Genomic DNA, 23,872 nt, shown 5'->3' on the forward strand with positions numbered 1-23,872 from the left:
ATGCAAATAAAGAGAGCGTACAATTTTCTCTTGATGAAATTAAAGTGTTCCCTTTATAAAATGAGTAAACGAAGTCAAATTAAAAGTTCAAACAAATGTAATTTTCTAATCTAAAATATGATTCTTTGTCACAAGTAAACAATCGGGAGCGAGTATCTCTTCAGAAATATCTCACTTGTGATTAATATACAATAGAAAGAGATATGGATGCTAAGAAATTAATTTTATAGTGTTGTACATATCAAAATTTGTAGAGATAAGAGATTGTGACAGTTTTGTTTAACCATTTTTATACCCTCCACAGGGTATATTAAGTTTGTCACGAAGTTTGTAACACCCAGAAGGAAGGGTCGGAGCTGTCGATTTAGCCATGTCCGTCTGTCTGTCCGTCTGTATATATACGAACTAGTCCCTCAGTTTTTAAGATATCGTTTTGAAATTTTGTAAACGTCATTTTCTCTTCAAGTGCCGATATCGGACCACTATAACATATAGCTGCCATACAAACTGAACGATCGGAATCAAGTTCTTATATGGAAAATTTGCACATTTCACAATGTATTTCCATAAAAGTTGGCACAGGTTATTTTCTAAAGCAAAAATATAATCTCCGAAGAAATTGTTCAAATCGGATTACTATAGCATATAGCTGCCATACAAACTGAACAATCGGAATAAAGTTCATGTATGGAAAACTTTCACATTTGGAGTGGTATCTTCACGAAATTTGGTATAGATAATTTCCTGAACCAACAATGTAATCTCCGAAGAAATTGTTCAAATCGTATTACTATAGCATATAGCTGCCATGCAAACTGAACAATCGGAATAAAGTTCATGTATGGAAAACTTTCACATTTGACGTGGTATCTTCACGACGTTTGACATTGATTACTACTTAAGGTAATAATATAATCTCCGAAAAAAAATTTCAGATCGGATTACTATAGCATATAGCTTCCTTACACACTGAACACATAATTACCAACAGAAATACAACTGTGATGGGTATTTAGCTTCGGTGCAACTGAAGTTAACATTTTTTCTTGTTTTGGCCTGCGTTTGACAGCAAAGACATTAATTCATGATGTCATGAACAAAAGCAGGGAAGACATAATGTTTAGAATAACTATGGTGGTATGTCTTAAGTTGCATGAGTTCACAAGAAACTATCTTTTTTAACCTGTAGTACCAGCGTTATCGATTTGAAACGTTTAAAACGTGCCGCTCAGGCTCCAAAATTCAGATATCTTTTTGTTCTCTTCATTTGAAGCAAAATTTGATATTTTCTCACTTTCGAAAGTAAAAGATACACAAAGTTTTTAAATTTTTCTATTGTAATTTTATTTATTAATTTTAATGATTTCATTTTTTTTTCGCTCTTCAATATTATTTATCGGTATGTAAGTTGAATGTATGTATGTATTTCGAAGATCTTATGGCTAGTAAATATTTCATTATTTTAGATTCTAGTTTAAATGTAAAATAAAATAAGTGTTCCATTGAAATACGATATACAATACATATCTCAACAAAAGGAGATTACAATACTGTATATGTGCATCTCAAAATTGATTTCCGATTTCTTCGGATTTTTATTCTGACATTGCTGTAAAAGTAGTTAAAGTAAGAAGTATATGCTTTAAGTCGCCTTTATTTTTTTTAAATTTAATTATTTATTGAGATGTGTATAAGAGACAGCCTTAGTAGCCTATCACGTTGCCCAAATTTCTCAAAAAATAACAAATCTTCAAGGTAATAATTTTTTCTAGTTCAGTTAATTTTGTTATTAGCTTTTCTTTTAATCATTTTATTTTCCTACACTTTTTGACTTATTATAGATTTATTCTTATTGCTTCATTTTACATTTAATGCTGTGGATAAAGTACATTCTGCACCATCATGCATGATTTTATGTAATTACAAAATAAATTAATAGATAATAATTTAGAACTATTGAGGCTAAAATCAAAATATTGTCAAATACTAATTAAATGTTTGCAGTCTTCACAATTATCCACGATTTAATGCTGGTAAATGAAAGTAAAACACTCCCTGTAAATCATTAGAAATGCAAATGGGTTTACAGCAAGCATAACAAACACTGATCTAGAGTTTCTAAGTTTTGAGGAAAATAGTAATGGGTCTGTCTTAATGGTAGTCATGATCTGCGAGATTTAAATATACTATTTTCGGTTCCCTTTATGGCAATGCTTTCCGTGATGACGTGAATAAGCTACATTACTCAGCGACATTACCACTTTCCACCGAATATATCAGCAGGTATTAAAGATTTAATTACTCCAATTTAAATCTTTTTGTGAAACTGCAATTTGTGAAAGAAAACTCTACTTTACAACATACTATTTCAAATGTAAAGTTCTGAGACGAATTTTGAAAGCTACGCCCTTAAAAATGACACTGTTTATTCCGCACAGATTTATTTATTGCATTTGACAAATAGAAATTTCGCCACATTGACGTCAAAGCTATTATACAATGTAAGTGAAGTGTTGTGATATTCTAATCCAGCATTAACTCGAGCCTAAAGCGAAGCTCAACACATACATATGTTATCAGTTAAACTGTTGACATTGTTAAAAAATCGACCAGCCAGTTTTGGAAAAATGATTTTAATTCCTACTCTTATAAGCAAACCGACGAATTTTCGTTTATATGGTATATATATATACGCGAAAGTGTTTACAGAGATGATTATACTGTACATTGCTGTCATACGTTTACTTGGGACCAACAACCCAAAACTTTCAAAACTAAGCAACCTCAGCAATTAAACAAGAACGAGCGATCCAACCTTTCAAAACTAACCGAACTCAGCAACTAAAAAGAATTGTAATTGTTAATAAATTATAGCGATCTTATTGTTTCTGGAGATGAAACCAGGGATCCTTACTATGCTACTCTATGCAGAGATTGAAGCAGAATATATATTCTACATAGAAAATTGAAATGTTTTACTTGCTTTTAAATCTGAAATTATTATTAGGATTATAAAGTCCTAGCATCCTGTATTTTTCCTAACATTTATTTTACTTCTTCCACATTTTTTTTTAATAAATCAAATAACTCAATTTCTTAGCACAATTGTTTCAATGTTGGTTCTGAGAATTTCTTATTAGATTCTCTTTGATATTAGTTTTAATGAAGTATATTTTAATGGTTTTTTTTATTTACGTAGCTGGTAAAAAAGTGTCAAAATATCGAAGTGTATTTTATTTATTCACATATTTGCTTTTGTATAAAGTAATCGATTTTCCTCATGTTTCTCCATTAATCAAAGACAATTTGTGTACATTATTTATTATTTTTGAGACTCCCAATTTATTTCATTTTAATCTTTATTTCCGGCTGTTGCCAATTGGATACACTTTTAATGAAAACTACACTGACTACGAATTTCGAACGATTTTTGTGCGATAACACGCTTAAGTAAAAATTATGTTTTTAGTGTATTTTTGTGTTTAATAAATTTGTATAATTGTGGCAGCCAATTTTTCCATTAATAAAGTTTCCAAGTGTTTTTCTCTCAATATGCTTTTACTTTAATATTTTATTATTGTAAATGCTTGTGTTGTAAAGTTGGAGTTTTTCTATTAATATTGACTGTTTTTATGGTTTTTTTCGCAAGAGTTTTTTTTTAATCTTTCATCAAGTTTTTTTATTGTAATTTTCTATATATTCGCTCTCAAGCAAATTTGCTTCATTTTTTTTTTTTTAATCTTTTATTTTTATTCTGTTACTACTTCAAAGTTGAGCATACTTTCAAGATGACATTTATTGCATTTTTCATATGAGGACCTATAAATCTACTTTTCAAAACACTGCTTGCAAAAAGTGACTGTTTTATGCTTCGTTTTTGTTTTTTTCGGACAAAAATTATATATTGCAATTTTTTTGCATCTTTATTAGTATTTAAATGCTAAAATAAATAATGATATTGATTTCTCTTGGTGAAATTCCGTAGAAAGTTTAAAAAGACCTTTACAGCTAAATTACAGAAGTTTAAAAAATTTCAAAAATTCCAAAATTCCAGGTTTCAAGGATATCCTTTCCGTCTATAAAACTACTCGGATTATCTAATACATATTTTTCGTTATAATTGAAAAAAAAGTGAAAATAATGTGGATTAATTGATTTTTAACTGCAAACTTAAGTTTAATCTATGATAATTAAAAACTAATATACCTAAAATTTACTTACATACTTAAAAAGGCCCCAAAAGTGTTTTCCTTTATTCATATAAAAAGTGGCTCGCTCAAAAGTAATTATGAATGATACCAAAATAAGAGATATATAAGACGTTTCCCACATTTTTTTTACCCTAAAATACACCTTTTAACCCCAGAAACTAGGCAATTTTCAAAAACTAAGCAAATTTACTTTTCGTTTTCGCTTTAAAATTAACATTGATCGCAGCTGCTTAAAATTTTGGTGATTTCCGAACTGCTTGTTTTTTCAAAATTGATTTTATCAAAGCTTAAAGTTCGTGGAATAATTTTCAGTCCTTTTGGCTTACAACACTTATTCAGCTGCAAAGAATGTTAGCTGAATAAAAGGCTGAATGCCAAATTGCCTAAAAGCCTGGAATTGATTTACAGCTTAAGAACTATGTAAATTGTAAGGCAAGAAAAGCTTTAAGTCTGGACGGGAAAATCGAGTTTTGTTAATGCACTTAGATACATAGTTCATCATATTAAAAGAAAAATTTTATAAAAATATGGCAATATTGGGAAGCAATTATTTTGGGGATTTTTTGAAAAACACTCTGACTGACAGAAATATTAAAAAATAATTGCATTAGTTAACGAGCTGAAAATGTTTTTACAACAGTACTTAGGGTGGCGTGCAGTTGTTCTTTTATGCACTTCAAAAATAATAATAATAATATAAAATAAAAAAATAATTACAACTAATTGGCGTGCTTTTCTTAAGCGCCATTGCGCACTTTTTTCACGTTTTTCTATTTTTTATGATTTTGTGCCAACCTGCACATTTTTGGGCCTTCCATATGTTAATATATAAACGTCTGTATGTATGATTATACATGTGCTGGCAAAAAGAAAGGGTCTTAAATTTTCGCCCCCACTGTAAATATTGCATTTCATTAAGTAACCACTTATTTTCCGCATTAAATACCTTTAAATATATCGTTTATGTGGCCTTATGCACAATCGGTTTTTTGTAGGTATTTTCCGCAAAGCGTTTCTCAAAATTTTTTCTAACAATTTTCCTATAATTAAATATAGCTAGACACATTTTCCTTTATATTTAAGTGTTCATCAGTTTCGCTTTATTTTATTTTATTTTTTTATTGCGAATCACCTTCATATCGGATTCTTGGGGCATTCTAAACGAGTGCATCATTCACATGTACATATATATAGTACATAGGTTTGTATATACTAATCAATATTTATATATAATATTATATTCGGCTCCTTAACTTTCTGTTAAAAATTTCGCTATCGATTCTGAACACCTTACCATTTGTTAAGTTGTTGTTGTATATTTCATTTAAAAGTCATACATTTTTAACAAACAAATTAAGTATCTAGTGGGTGGCTACATATGAATATACAGTGATAAGTAATAGTTTCTATTAAAATACTACATTTAATTTTAATTTTAATTAATAATAACAACAAACATTTTCCGTCATTTTATTTAAATTATTACGTTTTGTGTGTGTGTTTTGGGACATGTTCAACTACAATTTCTTTTTATTTAAATTTTATTTAGTTACAATACTAATAAAAAAAGTTTATTTTTAAATATAAACTAATTTAAAAATGCATATATGTATGTATACATATAATATTTATGCCTTTTACATATACTATAACAGTTAATATGTGCGTACATTTGTACGAATGTTTGTGCCTGAATGCTCGTTCGTTTCTGTGGGCGTTTGCTAGAAAATGGTTAAAAAAATTTTCAAATTTATTTCGAACGCATATGAATGTTCATTGCCACAATTAGGCATAATCAAATTAAATTTAAAATTTTATAAAATAAACTTGTTCGTTTATGTCATGTGCGTTAGGTACCTAAATTCGTGTTGCTTTTGGACTACGTTGGCTCAGGCGATTAAGTAAGGTTAGTAATGTTTTTTGTTGTAAAAATGCGCATAAAATTATGTGTAATTAAATTAAGTAAGCATTTTAAGTTCAATATTTTTTTTGTATTTTAAAAATTTCTTTACAAAAGAATTATAAAATTTTAATAGTAAACTTAAGTTGTATGAAATAAAAGTATAGAAATATAAAATTGTGAGTTTTTGACATTCTCTTCAGGGTTGTGACATGATTTTGTAAAATGTTGATCTACTGCATTGCTCAGAACATTAATTTACACATTCATATGTAGGTATGTAATACATACTATGTATGTATGTACAATAGCAATCATACATTGTTTGACAAAGATTTAAATACTCAACTACATCACCGGTGTTTAACTTTCAGGCAATAAAGATGGGTCCCTTTGCTTCAACGTTACATAAATTTGAATTTAATTTTTATCTAATAAAACTTGACATTTTAATGTCATAATCAAGTTTCTAATATTTAAAATAGCATTTATTAAAAGAAATATTTGAAAGCCGCTTTTTTACATAAAAAACTGATATTTTTGTAATGTTTAGATTGTCTTACAAGTATGAGCACCATGTTTACAGATTAACGACAAACATATTCAAAAAATATATATTTACACAATTTTGAGTTGGCTAATATGATGATTTTTTCAACTTCCAGTTTCAAAAGCAAACGACATGTTTAAAACAATTTTTTAAAAAAATGGGATTATAAAGTTTGCAAAATTTTCGATATTCTAGTTAACGGCAGTCCGTTATCTTAAACAGTTTGAGGTTATCAATAAAGCGATCGACGACTTTAGTTTCAAACATATGATTTTTTGCATATTTCTGACGCTCTTCCTGCACTGTTGCACTGTTTGACATGCGATTAGAAACGTCACTCTCTTACAGTTATACAAATTGCTTCAATATTCTTTTCATAGATTTCTCAACCCATCTCTAACTGCTTTCGTTTATGGAATGTCAATACCGCAAAACATTGAACTGACTCAAAGTATAAATGAGCTATATAAAAATTATGTAAACTTACGACATATTATAATGTGTAGTATGAGCAATAAAAAGAAATAGAAATTAAAAAAATAATTAAAATAAAAACAAGTGTATGTATGTATATTAAATAAAAATTATTAAAACTACCTAAAATATTTCGAATACAATCAAAGCTAATTTAACTGTTATTTAAAAGTACAATTATTTTTCATAAATAATTTCAATGGCACAATATTTAGCTTCTAAATTTTAATTTTGTTTTCAAATAAAAAAATATTGTTTTTTTAGTGCTAAAAAAATTGATCTGATCCACAACTGAAAATACAACATTGTAGTGTAAAAATTTTTGTTCCTTAAAATTATTAACATGTCATAATTTTATACTTAACTGTAAACAAATTTTGCAATATTTCTTGTATATTTTGTTTCGACTAAGACTGAGGGTTTTATTGTTCTGCATTGTAGCATTACTTGAATTTAATGTGTAATTTTGATTTTTATCTTAAATATTATTCCATGGATTTTTTTTTAATAATTTAATGAAAATCAAATCGCGCGACAAACTATTTTTGAGAAACCCACATATGCGGTTGAAATTACGAAAAATATATTTTTAAGTTTTTTTTTCTAACGGAAAAAATTACTGTTTCAACGACCTAAGCGTCTTAATCAGCGTTTCTCAACACATTTTAATTTAATGTTAAATAAATAATAAGTGGTTTACATTTGGCATTTGGCAAAAAAACTTAAATATAAATACATATTTTGTATAGCGGAAGACCTCGAACTTGGTAGATTTCGTGCAATTGGTGTTAATCATTTGTGCACTAACATATTGATTAATTACGATAGATATAGTACTTGCAACAACGTAAATTTGGCATCATAGTGTAGTCAATAGCTGTAAATTCTCATCGTTTAAGAAATGATCTATAAATTATATAAAGTAGTGCAAATGGTGTGTTGAGCATTTTGCATTTACATTTTTCTCTTTTTCTTTGTAACATTCCATTATAACTAACTAGTTTTGCTTATTTTCGTTTGTGAGTGGCATATGCATTTTGATTATTGTTTTATGAAGATGAAGATTTTCCATTTTTCTACAAAGTTTTGCTTACAAATTTGTTGTGTTTTACAAAAGTTTGGAGAATACAAATGAAAATTCCTTTTTTTTCCTTAGATATAATTTACCAGCATATTTTTTTAGTAAATTCTATTTGCCAGAGATTCACTGCAAGCAATTGTACATACATCAATGTTTGCTTTTAATGCTTGAATTATTTATGTGTTTTTGCTAATTCTCATCCTTTTGCACTGTATTGCAAGCTTACACACATTTGTGTATTTATGAAACATAAACCTCCGCTCTCAGCAAGCTTCTTGCCTTACACATGCCAACTCGTATATCAATTGTTTTATATATTTTTTTAATTCCGCGTTTACTCCAACTTCTTCTACCTCGCGGAGATATAATCCGCTTGCCTCGCTCAAGTTTTCGCATGTGTTGATTTGATAATGATTATATTTGTTATCTTTCTTTTGTTAGATATTATTAGAACGCCTTTGTCCTCCTCCTTTTCGGTTTGGTTTGTTAATATTTTTCGTCGTCATTTATTTCCCGCTGGGAATTCAGTAATTCTCAGGCTTTGTAGTGTTGATTGCGCACCGCACAGCAAAGGCTCAATGAGAAGGTCAACGCCAACAATTCCAATAGAATCACACCCGCTGAGATGCCGAAGATCAGTACCCAATTCTCGTAAATGAGTTCAATTAGTTTATCAACGCAACCCTGAAAAGGAAAAATGTACTTTCATAAATTTTAGGATTCCTTTTTTTGCATATCAATACACATCCATACATGTATTATTATAAACATTTAAAACAGAGAAACTAAAAATCACAAATTACTTTAAAAGAAAGTAGAAAAAGCATTTTCCATAATTTTCCTTTAGGTAGCTTATTACCAAAGTACAATCTTTGTTCGCACCTAAGTGTTATGGATACACGAAAATAAGGTAGTAGGTTGTATTACAAGTGGATATGGATCCGGTCTTAGAAAAATGTTAGTTATTCTTCTTTTGGAACAAGATGGTTTATATCTATTTTTTCGGAATTTTTGAAAGCCAAAGTGTTATCGTAATTTATGGAGAATAATTTTTGTAATATGTTCGGCTCAAGCGATTTGCAATATAATTTCTTTACCCTGATCCACCTTCATATTCGCTTCAAGAAGACCCTGTCATGACACACTGTAAGCAAATGAGTCACATCAATTGACATCGTGGGTTAATAAAGACTGTGTCCAAAGACCGTCCAGGCGTTTCAAAGAACAATCGTATTCTCATGAAAATTTTGTGATTCTCAACGTATGTGTATTAATTTTTTTTTTTACTGTGATGAGAATACTTTAGAAAGTATGATTTTTGGAGCAAACTTGTTTCCAAATAAGTTTACGAGTTTAGGTCATAATTTGTAAGTTCAACTAGTACGAGATTTCTTAGTGAAATTTTGTAAAACGCGTCCACATTATAACCTAACAGACAATGGCTGGAGCCGAGTAGGTCGAATGACTATAGCGACATATAAAACGCACAATTCGGATATGAGAACTTGTGTTAGAGCTACAGTTATGGAATAACCATATTTTCGAAATTTTACTAGTATATGTTTAATCTGTTTGATCCTACGACATTTCGCAGTACTAGATATATATGTAAATAACAAACCTGTTGATATATTGCTGTATTTAGCGAACCACCGAATTTCAACTTTCTCGACATCTCACACACATTCTCTTTCAATTCATCTTTACAACACGATTCGGGTATATTGTAGAACACATTCATCGATGATATGGCAATATCGACGATATTTGTGCGATCGACATTGTTGAAACGACTCGTTGCCCAATCGGCCGGTCCATCAGCACCGCAACATTTCAACTGTAACGAAGCGGAAAGCAACAACAATAAAGCATATTAATTCAAGAAATTTGAGTATCAACTTGATGCATAATGTTTACGCAGGCAGGCGCCAATATGTAAATAAACACATGTCACAAATCCCACACTTGCATATGTATGTACATGCAAACAGAGGCACTTACATTATTTTGTATGTTGTCAAAAGTGACCGTGCGCGAACTCATGCTTGATTGGCCATATTCCTCCTGCACCGAATACTTCACCGACGCGCGTACAATGTCATCGAGTTTGTCTTTGTTGTGGAATGCCCATGCGCCGGCGGCAATCTGTGCCACCATCACCACCAGAATTACACAGAAGAACTACAAAGTAGACATTGTAAGTCATAAATCATGTGCATGATCATAAAAGAAGATATAATATAAAATGAGAACAACAACAACAACACACTAATAAAAATGTGTTCTAGATGCCACCAAAAGTTTACAGCTGCTAAGAATTCGCGCAAATCGAATACGGGGTACATACGAGGGCGGTTCTATATGTACATGCTATGCGGAAGAGAAACGAACGGCGATTAATTTCTTAACATAGTCTCCTTATCGCTTGAGCTCAACTTTTTAAGGGTTATTCTGCTTAAGAAATTTGAAAAAATTGAACTTTTTTTCCTAATTTTAAAATATTTCTTAAATTTTCAAAAAATTCAAATTATTTCCGTAGTTATAGACGTTTTACAGCTTCTTAAGGTAGGAACATTCTTACTAATCAGGAATACATCATTGAATTGTTACCATTTTCGCTTTTTTATTATTATTATTTTTTTTTATTATTCTTACCTCTGCAGAGCGAAGAGGCTACGGACTTATCGGACCTCCCTCGTATGTGTGCATATATATGAATATGCATTAATATCGATGAGCTTACATATTTAAGGCACCAAGACGCTGTGCACTCACAATAACATACACTGTGGGTGGCTAAGTGCGTGCGACAAACACCGCCTGGACTAAGTACGTAGCTGTCGTGTTGCGTTGGCGTTTGATTTAAACGAAAATCACAGCGCAAACTTTTGGAGGTTGTCATATGACATATTACATTAAAATATACATACATACACATCTGTACATATAAATTTGTATATATTTATCGGTGTTGATTCACTCACCGATATAAGCAGACATTGCGATTCCTTTACGACGCCACAACAGCCGAAGAAGCCGCCCAGCGTGATGAGCACACCAATGCCAAGGAAGACGTACAACGCGATGTAGTAGTGATTATAGGATTGGGTCATCGACAGCACGAACGACGGATCGGTAAGCATCCACACTGAGATGATCACAATAATTAGGCCAATAATCTGCAAACAAGCAAAAAAAGTAGGAGATTAGCAATGAAAATAGCAGCAGAATATTTAAAGCGCGAATAATTTTCGCAAAACAAAAAAAAAAAAAATCATATACTAAAACGAAGATTAATGAGTTTTTAAGTGAGTGGAAATGTATAAAACAACAATGTAGCTTTTATTGTTTATTTCAGATGTTTTCAATAGCGCTTAGCTTGACTATAAAGGCACATTATGAGGAATTGGAAATTGAGAAAACAACTTGTTTTGACTTTGTATTTTTATGTTCGCATGCTTTAAATGAGACTACTCTTTGCAATTTTCAAACAGTTTACTATGTAAATGTGTAGTTGAAAGAGGAATGTCTCCAAAAGTCGTCTAATATTAAAAACAYTCAATTTGTTAATGAAAAATTTAGTTAAGGGGTTAGGTGTGTTTCAGAGGTAGTAGAGGTATTTTTACGATTTTTTTCGCTTACATTTTCAATTATTTTATTATGTAAGGTATAGAATAGGTGTTAAATCGCARCTACTGCTATGAAAGCATTTTTAGTTTCGTAGAAAAATAAATATTTTTATATTTTTCAAATATATATGTATGCTTTTGAGCATTATTTTCCGGCTGGTAGCACTCTATTAGTTAAATTCCATAAATTAGCAAATATCGTACATTAGGGTGTCCACTCTTTCCCAAGTGGATTTTTGTTATGCTAACAACTCCTGAAGTTACAGTTTTTGCTCTGAATAAAGTATCTAACGTAAACAAAGCATAAACCGTGTCTTAATCATGTTTATTCTCCATTGTTTATGTCATGCGTTTTTTTTAATATTTTGCTTTAAGGAAGTAAACCTACAACTTTAAAAATATTATATTCTTACATAAAATTTTCTCCACTATAAAAAAGTTTTTTTTTCCCATAAAACCATTTCTTTGAAAGTTATACGTAGTTAAAWWTATATCTCAAGTGCATTGAAGCTCAGTAATTCAGTAACTGTACAGTAGAGGTGGTACTCGTCGTATGAGCAACACAGAATTATGAAGAACTTGTTGTTATGAATGCTCAGTACGTTTGATGCAAAAGTTTAAATACGTATAATTTTTAAAGGGATGCTTTTATAAAAGAAAACAACTTCGTAAATAACGAATACCCTAATGTTCATATACATTCATTTATTTATATATGCCTTAAACSATTTCTAATCAATTATTTGTTTAATTGTTTGAAAACTATAACTCTTTCCTGAATACATATACCGCAATATGTTTTTACATTTGTGCGCATTGCTCAATTATAATCGTCCGTATGGAGATCATTAAATACTTTGCTATATTTATTTGGTGGCGCTATTGTGCGTCAACGGCGTGAAATAGTTAGCATACTCGTTCCAATGTGTGCATACGTTGATATATAGATGATATGTATATTAGGGTTGCTATTAAAAAATTTAAATGAGCAAACTTTGTCAGTTTCGCGTTCTCAAACCATACCTAAGTAGTGGAAGATAGCACACTCGTATGCAGTTTTCTTCCGATTGAAGAGGACTAAGGGGTTTCGTACAGTTTTGAATTTTTTATTAAAAAAATAATAAATATATGTATATATTTTTGTGACTTATAATGACTAGAATAGAGCCTACCTTATTCAAAGGTTTAATAGTATATACTACCGTGGACAAAAAATAGTAAGACCGTTTAATTTAAATTTCGAATTTTTTTTTTCTAGTTCGGTATGATTGTCGGTAACATCTGTGCCAAATGTCGCAGCAAAATAATCTTTCGTGTTTTTTATACGCTTGTCTTTCTGAAGTACAAGCGATTTTTACGCTTAGTGAAATTTTTTAACAAAAGGGTTCCATTAAATTTTGTGTGAGACATTTCTAGTGCCGGGACATTCAGAATGTTGGAAAAGATCTTCGGTGATAATGGTTTGTGGCGAGAAAGGTCGAGAACACGTTGACGACGAACCTCGTCCAGGACGGCCATCAACATTAACTGATGATCAATACGCCAATAAAAAGGAACTGGTGCTTCAAAATCGACGATTAACAGCCAGAAATCTTACTGGCAACGTTAGAATATCGGAAGTATCAATGAAAATCATTTTGAAAGATCATTTGGGCCTAAGAAAAATGAAGCACGTTTCACTAAATTTTTTCGAAAAACAGCATTGCGTTAATGTCTGTGCAACAATGCTTTCCGACTACTAGGATGTCATGAAACCCATTATTACTAGCGATGAGTCTTGGATTTATGCTTACTATCAATCGGTCGAATATCGTGGCAAAGACGAGACGAGACAAAGCCGAAAAAAACATGTCAAAGCAGGTTGAAAATAAAGGTTATGTTTCAGTTTTTATCGATTATCGAATTGTGATGCAGGCTGACATCCTTCCGAACGGCCAACTGTCAACAAGRAACTATTTGAGTGTTGTGACTTGTTTGCGAGAAGCTGCAAAAAATTGTATTCGTGAAAAGAGACCGGAATTATGGACTGATAACGGATTGGTTTTTGAACCACGATAATTCACCAACGGCTTTACTCTGAGGGTAGGCGACATAGATTTTAAGGAACAAATTAAGAATTTCTAAAAAATGAACAAAAATTTACTATTTTTTGCTCATAGTAGTAAATGAGATAAAATTTTAGGTTAGATTAATAGAAAGAAATTTTTTAAAATATAATAGGTTGTCAAAAAAGTCTTGCGGTATTTTTTTTTTAATAACGGTTTGATGACTCATGCCCAGCTCTTGACCGATGCTACGGCTGCTACTATGCCGGTCTCTTTCGACCAATTCAGCGATTTTATCGCAATTTTCGACGACAGGCCTTCCGGAGCGTGGCGCATCTTGAAACCATGGTTGTGCGGTGGAAATGGAAACTGTATCGGGTCCATAAACTGCACAAATTTCATTGGCGGCTTGAGATGCATTTTTGTCATTATCGTAGTAGTAGTACTGTAATATATGCCGTATTTTCTCTTTATTTTGCTCCATGTTCGCGACGCTATAACTCACGAACGACTTAAAAGAAACGACAATCAATCAAACGCGTGAAATGAGTTTTCCAAAAAGGTATAGCATGATGCGACGAATAAAGCTAGAACTACGCGCTCTCTGCGCCAACTAGCGAAAATACCGCAAGACTTTTTTGTCAACCTAATATATTTATTTTAAAAATTATAGAAAAATATGTAATGCGTATTTGTGTTTAAATATTGCATAAATTTCGAACTTTTGAAAAGCTGCGAAGCACAATCATCATATATGTATTGTCTGTGTAGTAGGATAAATAATTAGTCATTCGGCAATAAATTAGACTAATACAAACAGATTTGTCAGAAAACCGATTTTTTTTCTCATTTACAATAATTAATTGCTGACAATTGTATATAAATAAGTGCTATATACCTTTTTTGTGGAGATAAATCAATTAAACCATAAATTTCAGATTGAGGATGTTATATTGAGGAATTATAGGTTTTAACAGCTCTAATAATAACTAAAGTGTAGAAATAGATWAAGTAAATTTAGTCAAATATATTTATAGATACAGTCTGGCAATATCTGTTATAAAAGTTGTATTGAAGGTTAAAGCTTACGGTTCTAAGCTAATGCTTTGGACAAAGCACATATTTTCTTATTATCTCAAAACGACTTAGGTTTTTTTAAGTTGCATGTTGACGCTGATATACTCGTATGCATATTGTAACGAAGCTACGGCTCCTTACGGAAAATTGGCTTCTATAAATGGTTCTCATAGATATTTAATAATGACAGCATAATATTAAGTAATATATATTTTGTATTGTAAAAGCACTGAGTTTCTTCTTCGCCGCCATAAGCTWATATCTCGTAATTTTATCGTCTGCATTCAGTCGTCAGCAATATACCTTATTCACTAGTTTATTATTCACTCCAATAACTTATTTATAGCCAGTGATGCCAGTGATTAGACATCTATGGATTACCAAAATTTCTGACAGACAGATAGCAATTCGTTAAAGACTCCTAGAAAAATATTTGGTAGTTGTTGTTATAGGCATACATGTAGCTAAAATTAAAAATAACGTAACATCAGTTTTCATAAGTTTACAGGTGAAGGAAAAACAATATAATAGAAACCACTCATATTGCAACAAAAGTTAAGTTTTGATTACAAATTGTTTATATAGTATATTTCTTATATCTGACAGCAGAAGCCGAAAATTTTATGATGTAGTAAATCGTAAGAAATAAAAAACTCAATTTCGATTATTTTGATGATACGTTGTTTTGCATTTTATGTGACGATATTTGAATATTGATCGTTTTATCACTTTATCTATAATAAATTATATAAAGCTTTTGGTTGTATGGTAGATAAGCGTGTCCATCTATATTAAACTGATTAAATGGTCTGATTAGTTCAAGAGACCTTAATTTTATTAATATGGACATATATGTATGTATGTAAATCATACTGCATAATTCAATTTGTAGATATTAATGAATCGGCTATAGAAAAAAATTCGATTTAGTCAGACAAATGTACTTCGTTGGTTTCAAACTGGCGGATGGTAAGGACGTTCATTTAATTTCAGAAGTTGAAGCGTGCGCTAAAACTCATTGGTTACTATAAAAAAGGCGAAACTATATACCGTACTGCAGTTTCTTACTGTCTACATTTAGAAGTTAAGCTTAACAGAATTACTCACAAGTAATCTTCCGAACTTAAATAATTCAAACACTAAAAGTCATGCTTAATCCCATTAATATTTTCACTTCTTTTTTTATTTGGTTTATTTGGTTTATTTTGTTGAAAACAACTTTATCCACAATAAAATTTCACGGAATTTTTAACTACCACCAATACATATCAAAATGTACGCTAACATATTTTAAGTCGCATTTTTTATAAGTGGTAATAGACACTACTTGTCGGTGTCATTTTGCAAAGCTCAGCAGCTTGTCAGTAAATTTGGAAACTGGCACAGCAAAATCATATGGAAAGTTTTCAAACAAAAAAATGTACGCCAGCCCATGAAGAAAACCGACGTAACAACAGCAATGACATATACACATATAAAAAGATGTGGCTTACTTTTAGGCGCACAGCCTGGCTAAAATAATTACAAATCGACTTTTCATATTTCTATGTGGCGCGAGACGTTGCGGCACCGCGCAAAAGCGGGCAAACTTTGCAATTCACAAGATAAATGTAGCAAAAGCACAATTGCAACACTGCTCGGGCGGTTAGGCTGATGTCGAAGGTGGAAGAAGAGACCAAATGAGGACAAAGGCAAAGGAAGAAAGTAATTTCCGCGGGATGGGCAGTGGTAGGTGATAAGGCGCTGAATTTTAAGATTAAATCATTGTTTGAAAGGCTGTTGAGGCTACTGGTGGGCCGCCAGATTTTTACCACAATCAATAAATTAATTTAAAACAGACGACAAACATTTTTTGCAGTCAAGACAACTTTTCTTAGGAGGCGCTAATCGGAAGCTTTAAATTTCCTGAGAGTAAGTGTGGTTAAGATGTATATGAAAACTAAATAAATAGCCACGAAATGTTCTAGTGAAATCAAACCTGACATGAGAAGAATAACATGAATGAGTCGGCATTGCGAGTTTTCGAGAGAAAGGTTCTGCGGAAGAATTATGGTCCTTTGCGCATTGGCCACGGCTAATATCACAGTCGATGTACGCGATATATGCACGGCGACATGAACATAGTTCAGCGAATTAAGAGACAGACGCTGCGCTGGCTAGGTTATGTCGTGCGTATGGACGAAAAGACTTCAGTTCTAAAAGTATTCGACACAGTACCCGCCGGGGGAAGCAGACGAAGAGGAAGACTTCGACTTCGTTGGAAAGACCAAGTGGAGAAGGAACTCAGCACTCTATGTTTCTTAAATAAGGTCAGTATAGGGCAGATCAGAGATTTTTTTATTAATTAGAGTCTTGGCCTAAAAGTACATCATCGTTACCGATAAATTTTAAAAAAATGTAACCACTTTCCTGTTCAAACAGCAAAATGAAGGACAACACTATTTTTAGCAATCGAGTAGGAGTATGAACAATATACATTATATCGGTGCCTACAGGAATACTAGTAGGCGTATTGTATGCATTTATATAGATATAGATTTATACTTATATATAATATATTTTTGTAATATTATAAAAATCGTTTTGTTAGTATTAAGTAGAACGACGACATGCGAGCGAGGATGTGCTAAATATAATCACAGTGGCAGGGCGCAGACAAGAAGGACCTATAAACAAGAGTCAGCACGTCAAATTCTCTGTCTACGGCTGTATTTGTACACAGCTATACGAGCATACGAAAAGCGACAGTGGGTCAAAACGCCCACCCATTTTTTGTTGTTTTCGTTTCGAGTATCCTTTTGTGCAGGCGTATATTACGGCAGAGAGCGCCGTGTAGCAGTATAGAGAAATATTGCTAGTGCCTACCCATGAGTACGGGCACGACGTTTAGAGAGTGCAAAAGTACGTGCGAGAGTGTAAGTGAGAGCGTACAAAGCCCTTTTGGCTGCAATGACCTAGTTACGTTCAAAATTGTTAATGGCAGTTAGAGTACGGCGAAAAGTATACTAACACATAAATATTCAATTTTATATATGCTTATATATATGTATGTATGCATAGATATGTTACATTCATATATTATTATATGTGTATGTATATAAAGTATTTTATATTAATATATGTAACTGAAGAGACTTGGAACGTTCGCCAAGGATGTAAAATGGCCGAAAAGTCGTTGAGTGAGGCGGGTATTCTTGAAAGGCATCCGCTTGTTTGCTTTCTTAATTAGACAGTAAATATTATTAGCGTACAATTCAACATAGAATTGCATAACCCGCCCTGGGTGAAATTACATGCTGAAAAATTTTGAAACCAAAAAATCATAGTTAGATGAAACCCGTTAAAAAAGGAAAGACAAAATAATAAACTATGTATAAGGGAAAATAATTTATAAAATAAAAAAATAACGGGAGGGAATTTTTAAGGGTTAAGAATGGCTTGTCCCCTCTTCCGGAAAACTACTAACCCTAGTTCTATCCTATAACTTTTATATAAAAACTTTTTCACACAACCTCAAAACTTATGTGAAAAATTCACTAACTCGGGTTTTGCATTTTTATCTTGTTTAAATTTTTCCTTTCACGAATTTTGGTGTGAACTCATGTTCTTATCTTTATTTGTTCTACCTTCCCTTACTTTCACGACCTAAGATCGCGCGTAAATTATTTTATTTTTCCGTTTAATGAAGTTTTGAGAAAATGCTTTTATCGACATATTTAGAAAAAACCGTTTTTTTTTTAATTTCACACTAAATGTGTCTCTTAAGTACGATAACCTAAAGAACCACAAAATTATCAAGAAGAAAAAAGTCGTAAATAAGATAGCTTTATTAGAAAATGGTTTCCAACTGCCACATAAAAGGCTTTCAATCGCAGTGCAATAGAAATGTTTAAGAACCGCTTACATAATCAAAACAAACTTGTATGTGCCAATGACATTGTAGGTTTATTGTAGAACACAACACACATATGCATGTACATATAAACACATATGCATGTCGTCAAAATTTACTGAAAAACGTTATTACAAATGAAAACTTAATTATTTAATATGCTTGTGCGTTTCCAACAGCTGGTCGTGTATCGGTTATATGTGTATGTGTGTTTTTTGATATTTTTGGTATTTCTTGTTTTTATTTTTATATTTAAATAAGTGCTTCCTCTGTTATAAACTTTAGTTGGCATGCATACATATGTATGAATGTGTGTGTGTGTTTGTGCGTGTTGAAACACAAATTTGTACCGCAACCAGAAATAATTGGCAAATATGCTATATAGTACATTTGTATATACATATGTATATATGTACATGTATAAGAGATCTTCTTCAAACGCTATGATGCGATATGAATGCGCAACTAATGCAACAATAAAAGCAAATCGACATWCGTACATATGTACACACATACAATCATATGTGTGAAGAACGTGCACACACATACACACAACAGRAAAAACAAAGCTTCTATATTGTATTGATACTCGAAAATAGATCTTGACTAATAAATATATATTATGCATATGTATGTTTGCACGTACATATATTTCTGGCTAGTATTCGCCTATGGAAGGCAATCGCGCGCGCGTCAGAGCACACTTGTGAGGAGATGAATTGTATGGGCAGGAACCTAGAAGCACGACTCTTCGAATGAATTAAGAAAATAAAATTGGAAAATTTATACAAATGATTTCATAGATGCTGCTATGATTGAGTGTATGCTTGTAAATATCCGTATGACTAAATGAGAGATGCACATACACACACACACAGTCGCAACAGTAATTTTCATAATTGAGTGTGTGATGATGTGTGAAATGGGCGCGGTAAGTCAAAGGGAGGACAGCACATATGCTCAGGGACTTATAAGAGTGACATAATAAAAAGCCGCATATAGTAATATTGAAATACGTATATATGTATATACATATGTAAATATAAACAAACAGAAGTTTACATCTATACATACCATATACATTCATATGTATTGTAGATACTGCAGCCAGTGGCGCTGGTCAGTTGCCATCACTACCAGCTGACTGGCRCTTGAAATGCCTTCCGACAGTTACAAATGAACGCAGCGCTACTGCTGGGATGCCCAGCGAAGCGTAGGCAATTACCAAATGTGTCTGCGCCCAAGTAGATATGTGTGTGGYCAAAAGTAGGCTCGCACAATTGTTTGCTCACGTGTGGTTTTGTATGTTTTGAACAGATTACATTTGTATTGTTTGCGGCATGCCGCATAGGTGGCTCCACCAGCTACTAAAGGCTTTACGGTTGCTTAAGGCTGAACGTCTGGGGCAACTTGCGTTTTGCGTGGATGCCACAATGTGAATACTGAATACGCCCATATACATATGTAAATCCATGCATACATATGTATGTATGTATGTAAAATGTCATAGCATATGTAAAAATGTTTTTGTATTATTATATATTATATTATACAGCACTGTGTGAAATTATAGACCTAAAATTGAGATTTAGTGAAGATATCTTGTGAAATGGAAACCTTTTCTAAATAAGAACTTTATTTCGAACGGTCCGTTTCTGTAATAGCTATATGCTATAGTGGTCGTTGTTGTTGTAGCGGCAGAAAATATTTCTGAAGTAAATTCAAAGAATGACCATATAAAATTGCTGGTCCGTTTCGGTTATTTTTCTTAAATTTTTTTTAAATAGCATTACTACATTTATTTGTGTAAAATTTTAATTTCTTATAATACTTTATAAGAATGCTTATTTTTCTCCCACCACTGCACGCCTCTAAAAAGCCCGCGCAGATCAGCGTTGYATCCCAATTGATTGCTGCCCTGTAGGAAGGCCCTGCATACTGATGACTGCTCCTCAGATTGCTGTACTTGTTTATTATAAACCACGAACTATGCATACATATGCGGATGTGTGTATGTTTGTGTAAGCAACTGTTTATATGAAAGGTGATTTTTTTTTTGGTTTACGAAAGGCGTGCACTATATTGTTTAAAGGAAAATAATTACGGACGCGCGGCATAGCTTTTGATTTTATGCCTTCGAATATTTGCCACCGATGACCGACATTTGGGTTTTCGAATTGTGGTTAAAGGCAGACGGAACTAAAGCGCACAGCCTGGTAAATATAGTCTGGCATTTTTGAAGTTTTTTTGTSGATACAAGTGGCATTCTTAGCTGATTTACAAAGGAACTATTACGAAATGTTTCATTAGATCAACAGCGATATTTGAGTATATTGCATATGTAAATATATATTTGAATGTAATAATATTTAGCTTTGGTAAATATTTTATTTTATAGAGATATTGTCCATCAATTAAAAAAAAAAGTGACGTTTGCTAATCTGAACTCGAATTTATTTTAGGAATGTTTTCTGCCGCTACAACAACAACAACATTCATTTACAACTCTATTAAAAAAATCCTTTTTGTTGCAATTATTCAAAGTCTTAACTTTTAACTTCCTGTTCCAATTATAGCACTTTTAATTGAATGATGGTTTCCGTATACAATACATTGCCTAGATTTGCCTGTTGTMTTTTCTCTTTCTATTGTGCTGACAAAATAGCAAGCGAGAGAGGACACAAATGTACATGCATACATACTACAAACTTTCAAAAGACAAGGGGTTTTGCACTAAACAAATTCCATTTTGCATTGCAATATAGATAAACAAAACCGAAGGTGATGAAAATCAAAATGTAATAAGTAAAAAAAAACATACATATGTACATAAATACGAGAAGCAGCGTCAAATTCTTCAATATTCGTTGTACGTAAGATAAGAAATGTTTATAGTCAATAAAAYACAAAAAGATAATGAAAAGCACAACAAGAAAATACAATATCCATACATAAGCACGCACATACCCACGCGCATATAGTATGTATATGAGGATGTCACTCATTGCGGCTGGTGTGGCAAACAACCACAACGTCAACAACAATCAAACTCCGGCTGCAGTGCGGGGGAGCTAACGTTCACTTGTAGTACTATCAAGAAACAAGTATTTTTCAGTTTCAACAACAACAAATGCTGCACGTCTGTATGTATACACAAATATACATACATATGTATGTTGGTGTATACCTATCAAATGGCAATGTGTACATGTGTGTTATGAACGTAAGAAAGCGGCAATGCAACGGAAGCAATGACACTTTGTGCAGGCTTGCGTTGTGAGCCATTGCACACATTCGAAAGTACTTATGTACATACATATGTATGAATTTATGTGAATCCGCATGTGTGTGCACTTAAGCGTGCTACAAGCTGTGATTGCGACGCATAGTCAATTTAGGACGAACCCCAACGCAGGGCGTCTATAACACCTACAGGCTGGTAAAAATACCGTATCGAGAATTACAACTCGCCGCAAGGAAGTATATGACTATRAAAGAGGACAATTGTGTCAACTGAAAAATAGTGGAAAAATAGCTGGCTACAATGCAGTAAGAGAAAACGTTGGCAAATTGGCAATACAAAATATGAAAGAATGACTTTTATATCAAAATATCGACAATTTCGACAGACGTGCAAAAAAAAAACGCCCTGAATGAAAGTTCAATACATACATATACATATATGTATGTATAGAATGAATGTATGTAGATAGATTAGCATTAACATTTTGACATAATCAAAAGGGGACATAACAGAATTTATGAATGCTTTTCCATATTTAMATATGTACATACATACATATGTATATGTATGTATATAAACAAATTTGTGCATATGCTACATTCTGGTTGTTTAGTACTCCTCTCTCCTTTGTCTAGGCTCTCTATAGACCGATTTTCGAATTATTCGAAGAGCATCACGCGTATCCTATAGATAGGCACACACACTTGCACAACCACATATATCATACGCATTCACTCTCATTCAGTAGGATATTCGTAAATCTACCGCACAACCCATTGCCGTAATATTATGCATAACACCACCCACTCAATATTCATAGAGTTATCTTTACTTAGTACATACCCAAAATAAGATGTTTATCAGCACCATCAAGTATTTTACACACGAACAACAGCCGTTCAATCCCATTTTTGCACTTTTGTATTATACTTTTACTTAGCTGATTCCTTTGACCTTTTTTACTTTTCACTGTAGGTATCTTTCACTTTGACAAGCACTGATTTAACACTCTTCCCCTTTGGCCACTGCCTTACTAGGCAATATTTTGTGGTTATGTATCGCACTAGTATTTGAAATTTTCATAAACTTATCACTTTTTAATTTAACTTTGAGAAAAATCTTCACTTTTTCTTCTGCACTAATCTTTGCTACTTGAAACACTCTGCTTTGCTGCTGCCGTTACGTTTTCAATCGGTTGTGCTACGTCCGCTTCTCTATCCGCTTATGTTTCTGTTTTTATACGAAGCTCACTCACTCACTGTACACCGCTCATTTATTTTTGAATGGCGTTTTTTGAGTGCCTGTATCACATAGAGTGTTGACAGAGCTGCCAGTCAGTGTGCTATTTCAAGCCTTTTAAGTCTAATTGGGTTTTAAATGGCTAGGAAAGAAATGTTCAGCAAACTAATGTTTGCTCATCTTACTATACTGCTTCTTTGAAGAAGCTTATCTCTTAGATAATATCTGATTGTGTAGTTGTTTTCTTATATTTTTTATAGCTTTGAATATTTTATAGATTGCATAGACTTGGCAGCTCTGATGCAAATGGTTTGTTYTACCAGATGTATAATTTTTGCATTTTCCAAATAAAATTTCTTCGAATATAAGTCAGTTAATATTTCTCCACTCTTGCTTTTTTCTCTTTTATTGAAAACACTTATTAAATCTATAAATTATGTGTGTTTATTATAACGTGAATTTAGATATATCTCAGCGATAAATTTATTAAAGTTATCGACATTGTTGCGAATGGCAAGGCTGTGAACACT

General features: G+C 32.2%; 1 protein-coding gene across 1 annotated transcript; it reads right to left on the minus strand.

Moving 5' to 3' along the window:
• Positions 1-7,464: 7,464 nt before the first annotated feature.
• On the minus strand, positions 7,465-23,354 carry LOC108977869 (tetraspanin-8). Its single transcript, XM_018947831.1, has 5 exons — positions 22,947-23,354; positions 11,201-11,395; positions 10,218-10,397; positions 9,838-10,053; positions 7,465-8,900 (listed from the first exon to the last, which is right to left on the minus strand). The coding sequence occupies exons 1-5, from the start codon at positions 23,010-23,012 to the stop codon at positions 8,751-8,753; spliced, it is 807 nt and encodes a 268-aa protein (XP_018803376.1). The 5' UTR covers positions 23,013-23,354; the 3' UTR covers positions 7,465-8,750.
• Between the last annotated feature and the right edge of the window lie 518 nt (positions 23,355-23,872).

The sequence above is a fragment of the Bactrocera latifrons genome, unplaced genomic scaffold, assembly GCF_001853355.1.
Source record: "Bactrocera latifrons isolate USDA-ARS-PBARC rearing strain unplaced genomic scaffold, ASM185335v1 scaffold_96, whole genome shotgun sequence".
NCBI classification, from domain to species: Eukaryota; Metazoa; Arthropoda; class Insecta; order Diptera; family Tephritidae; genus Bactrocera; species Bactrocera latifrons.

Bases quoted from the DNA above. Each gene is read 5' to 3' on its own strand.
- LOC108977869 (XM_018947831.1), bottom strand. From the start codon at position 23,012: ATGGGATTGAACGGCTGTTGTTCGTGTGTAAAATACTTGATGGTGCTG. The intron at 11,396-22,946 runs GTATGTACTAAG...GCTTGTTTGCAG, and splicing joins TGATAAACATCTTATTTTGG to ATTATTGGCCTAATTATTGT. The intron at 10,054-10,217 runs GTAAGTGCCTCT...GCTTCGTTACAG, and splicing joins TTGACAACATACAAAATAAT to TTGAAATGTTGCGGTGCTGA.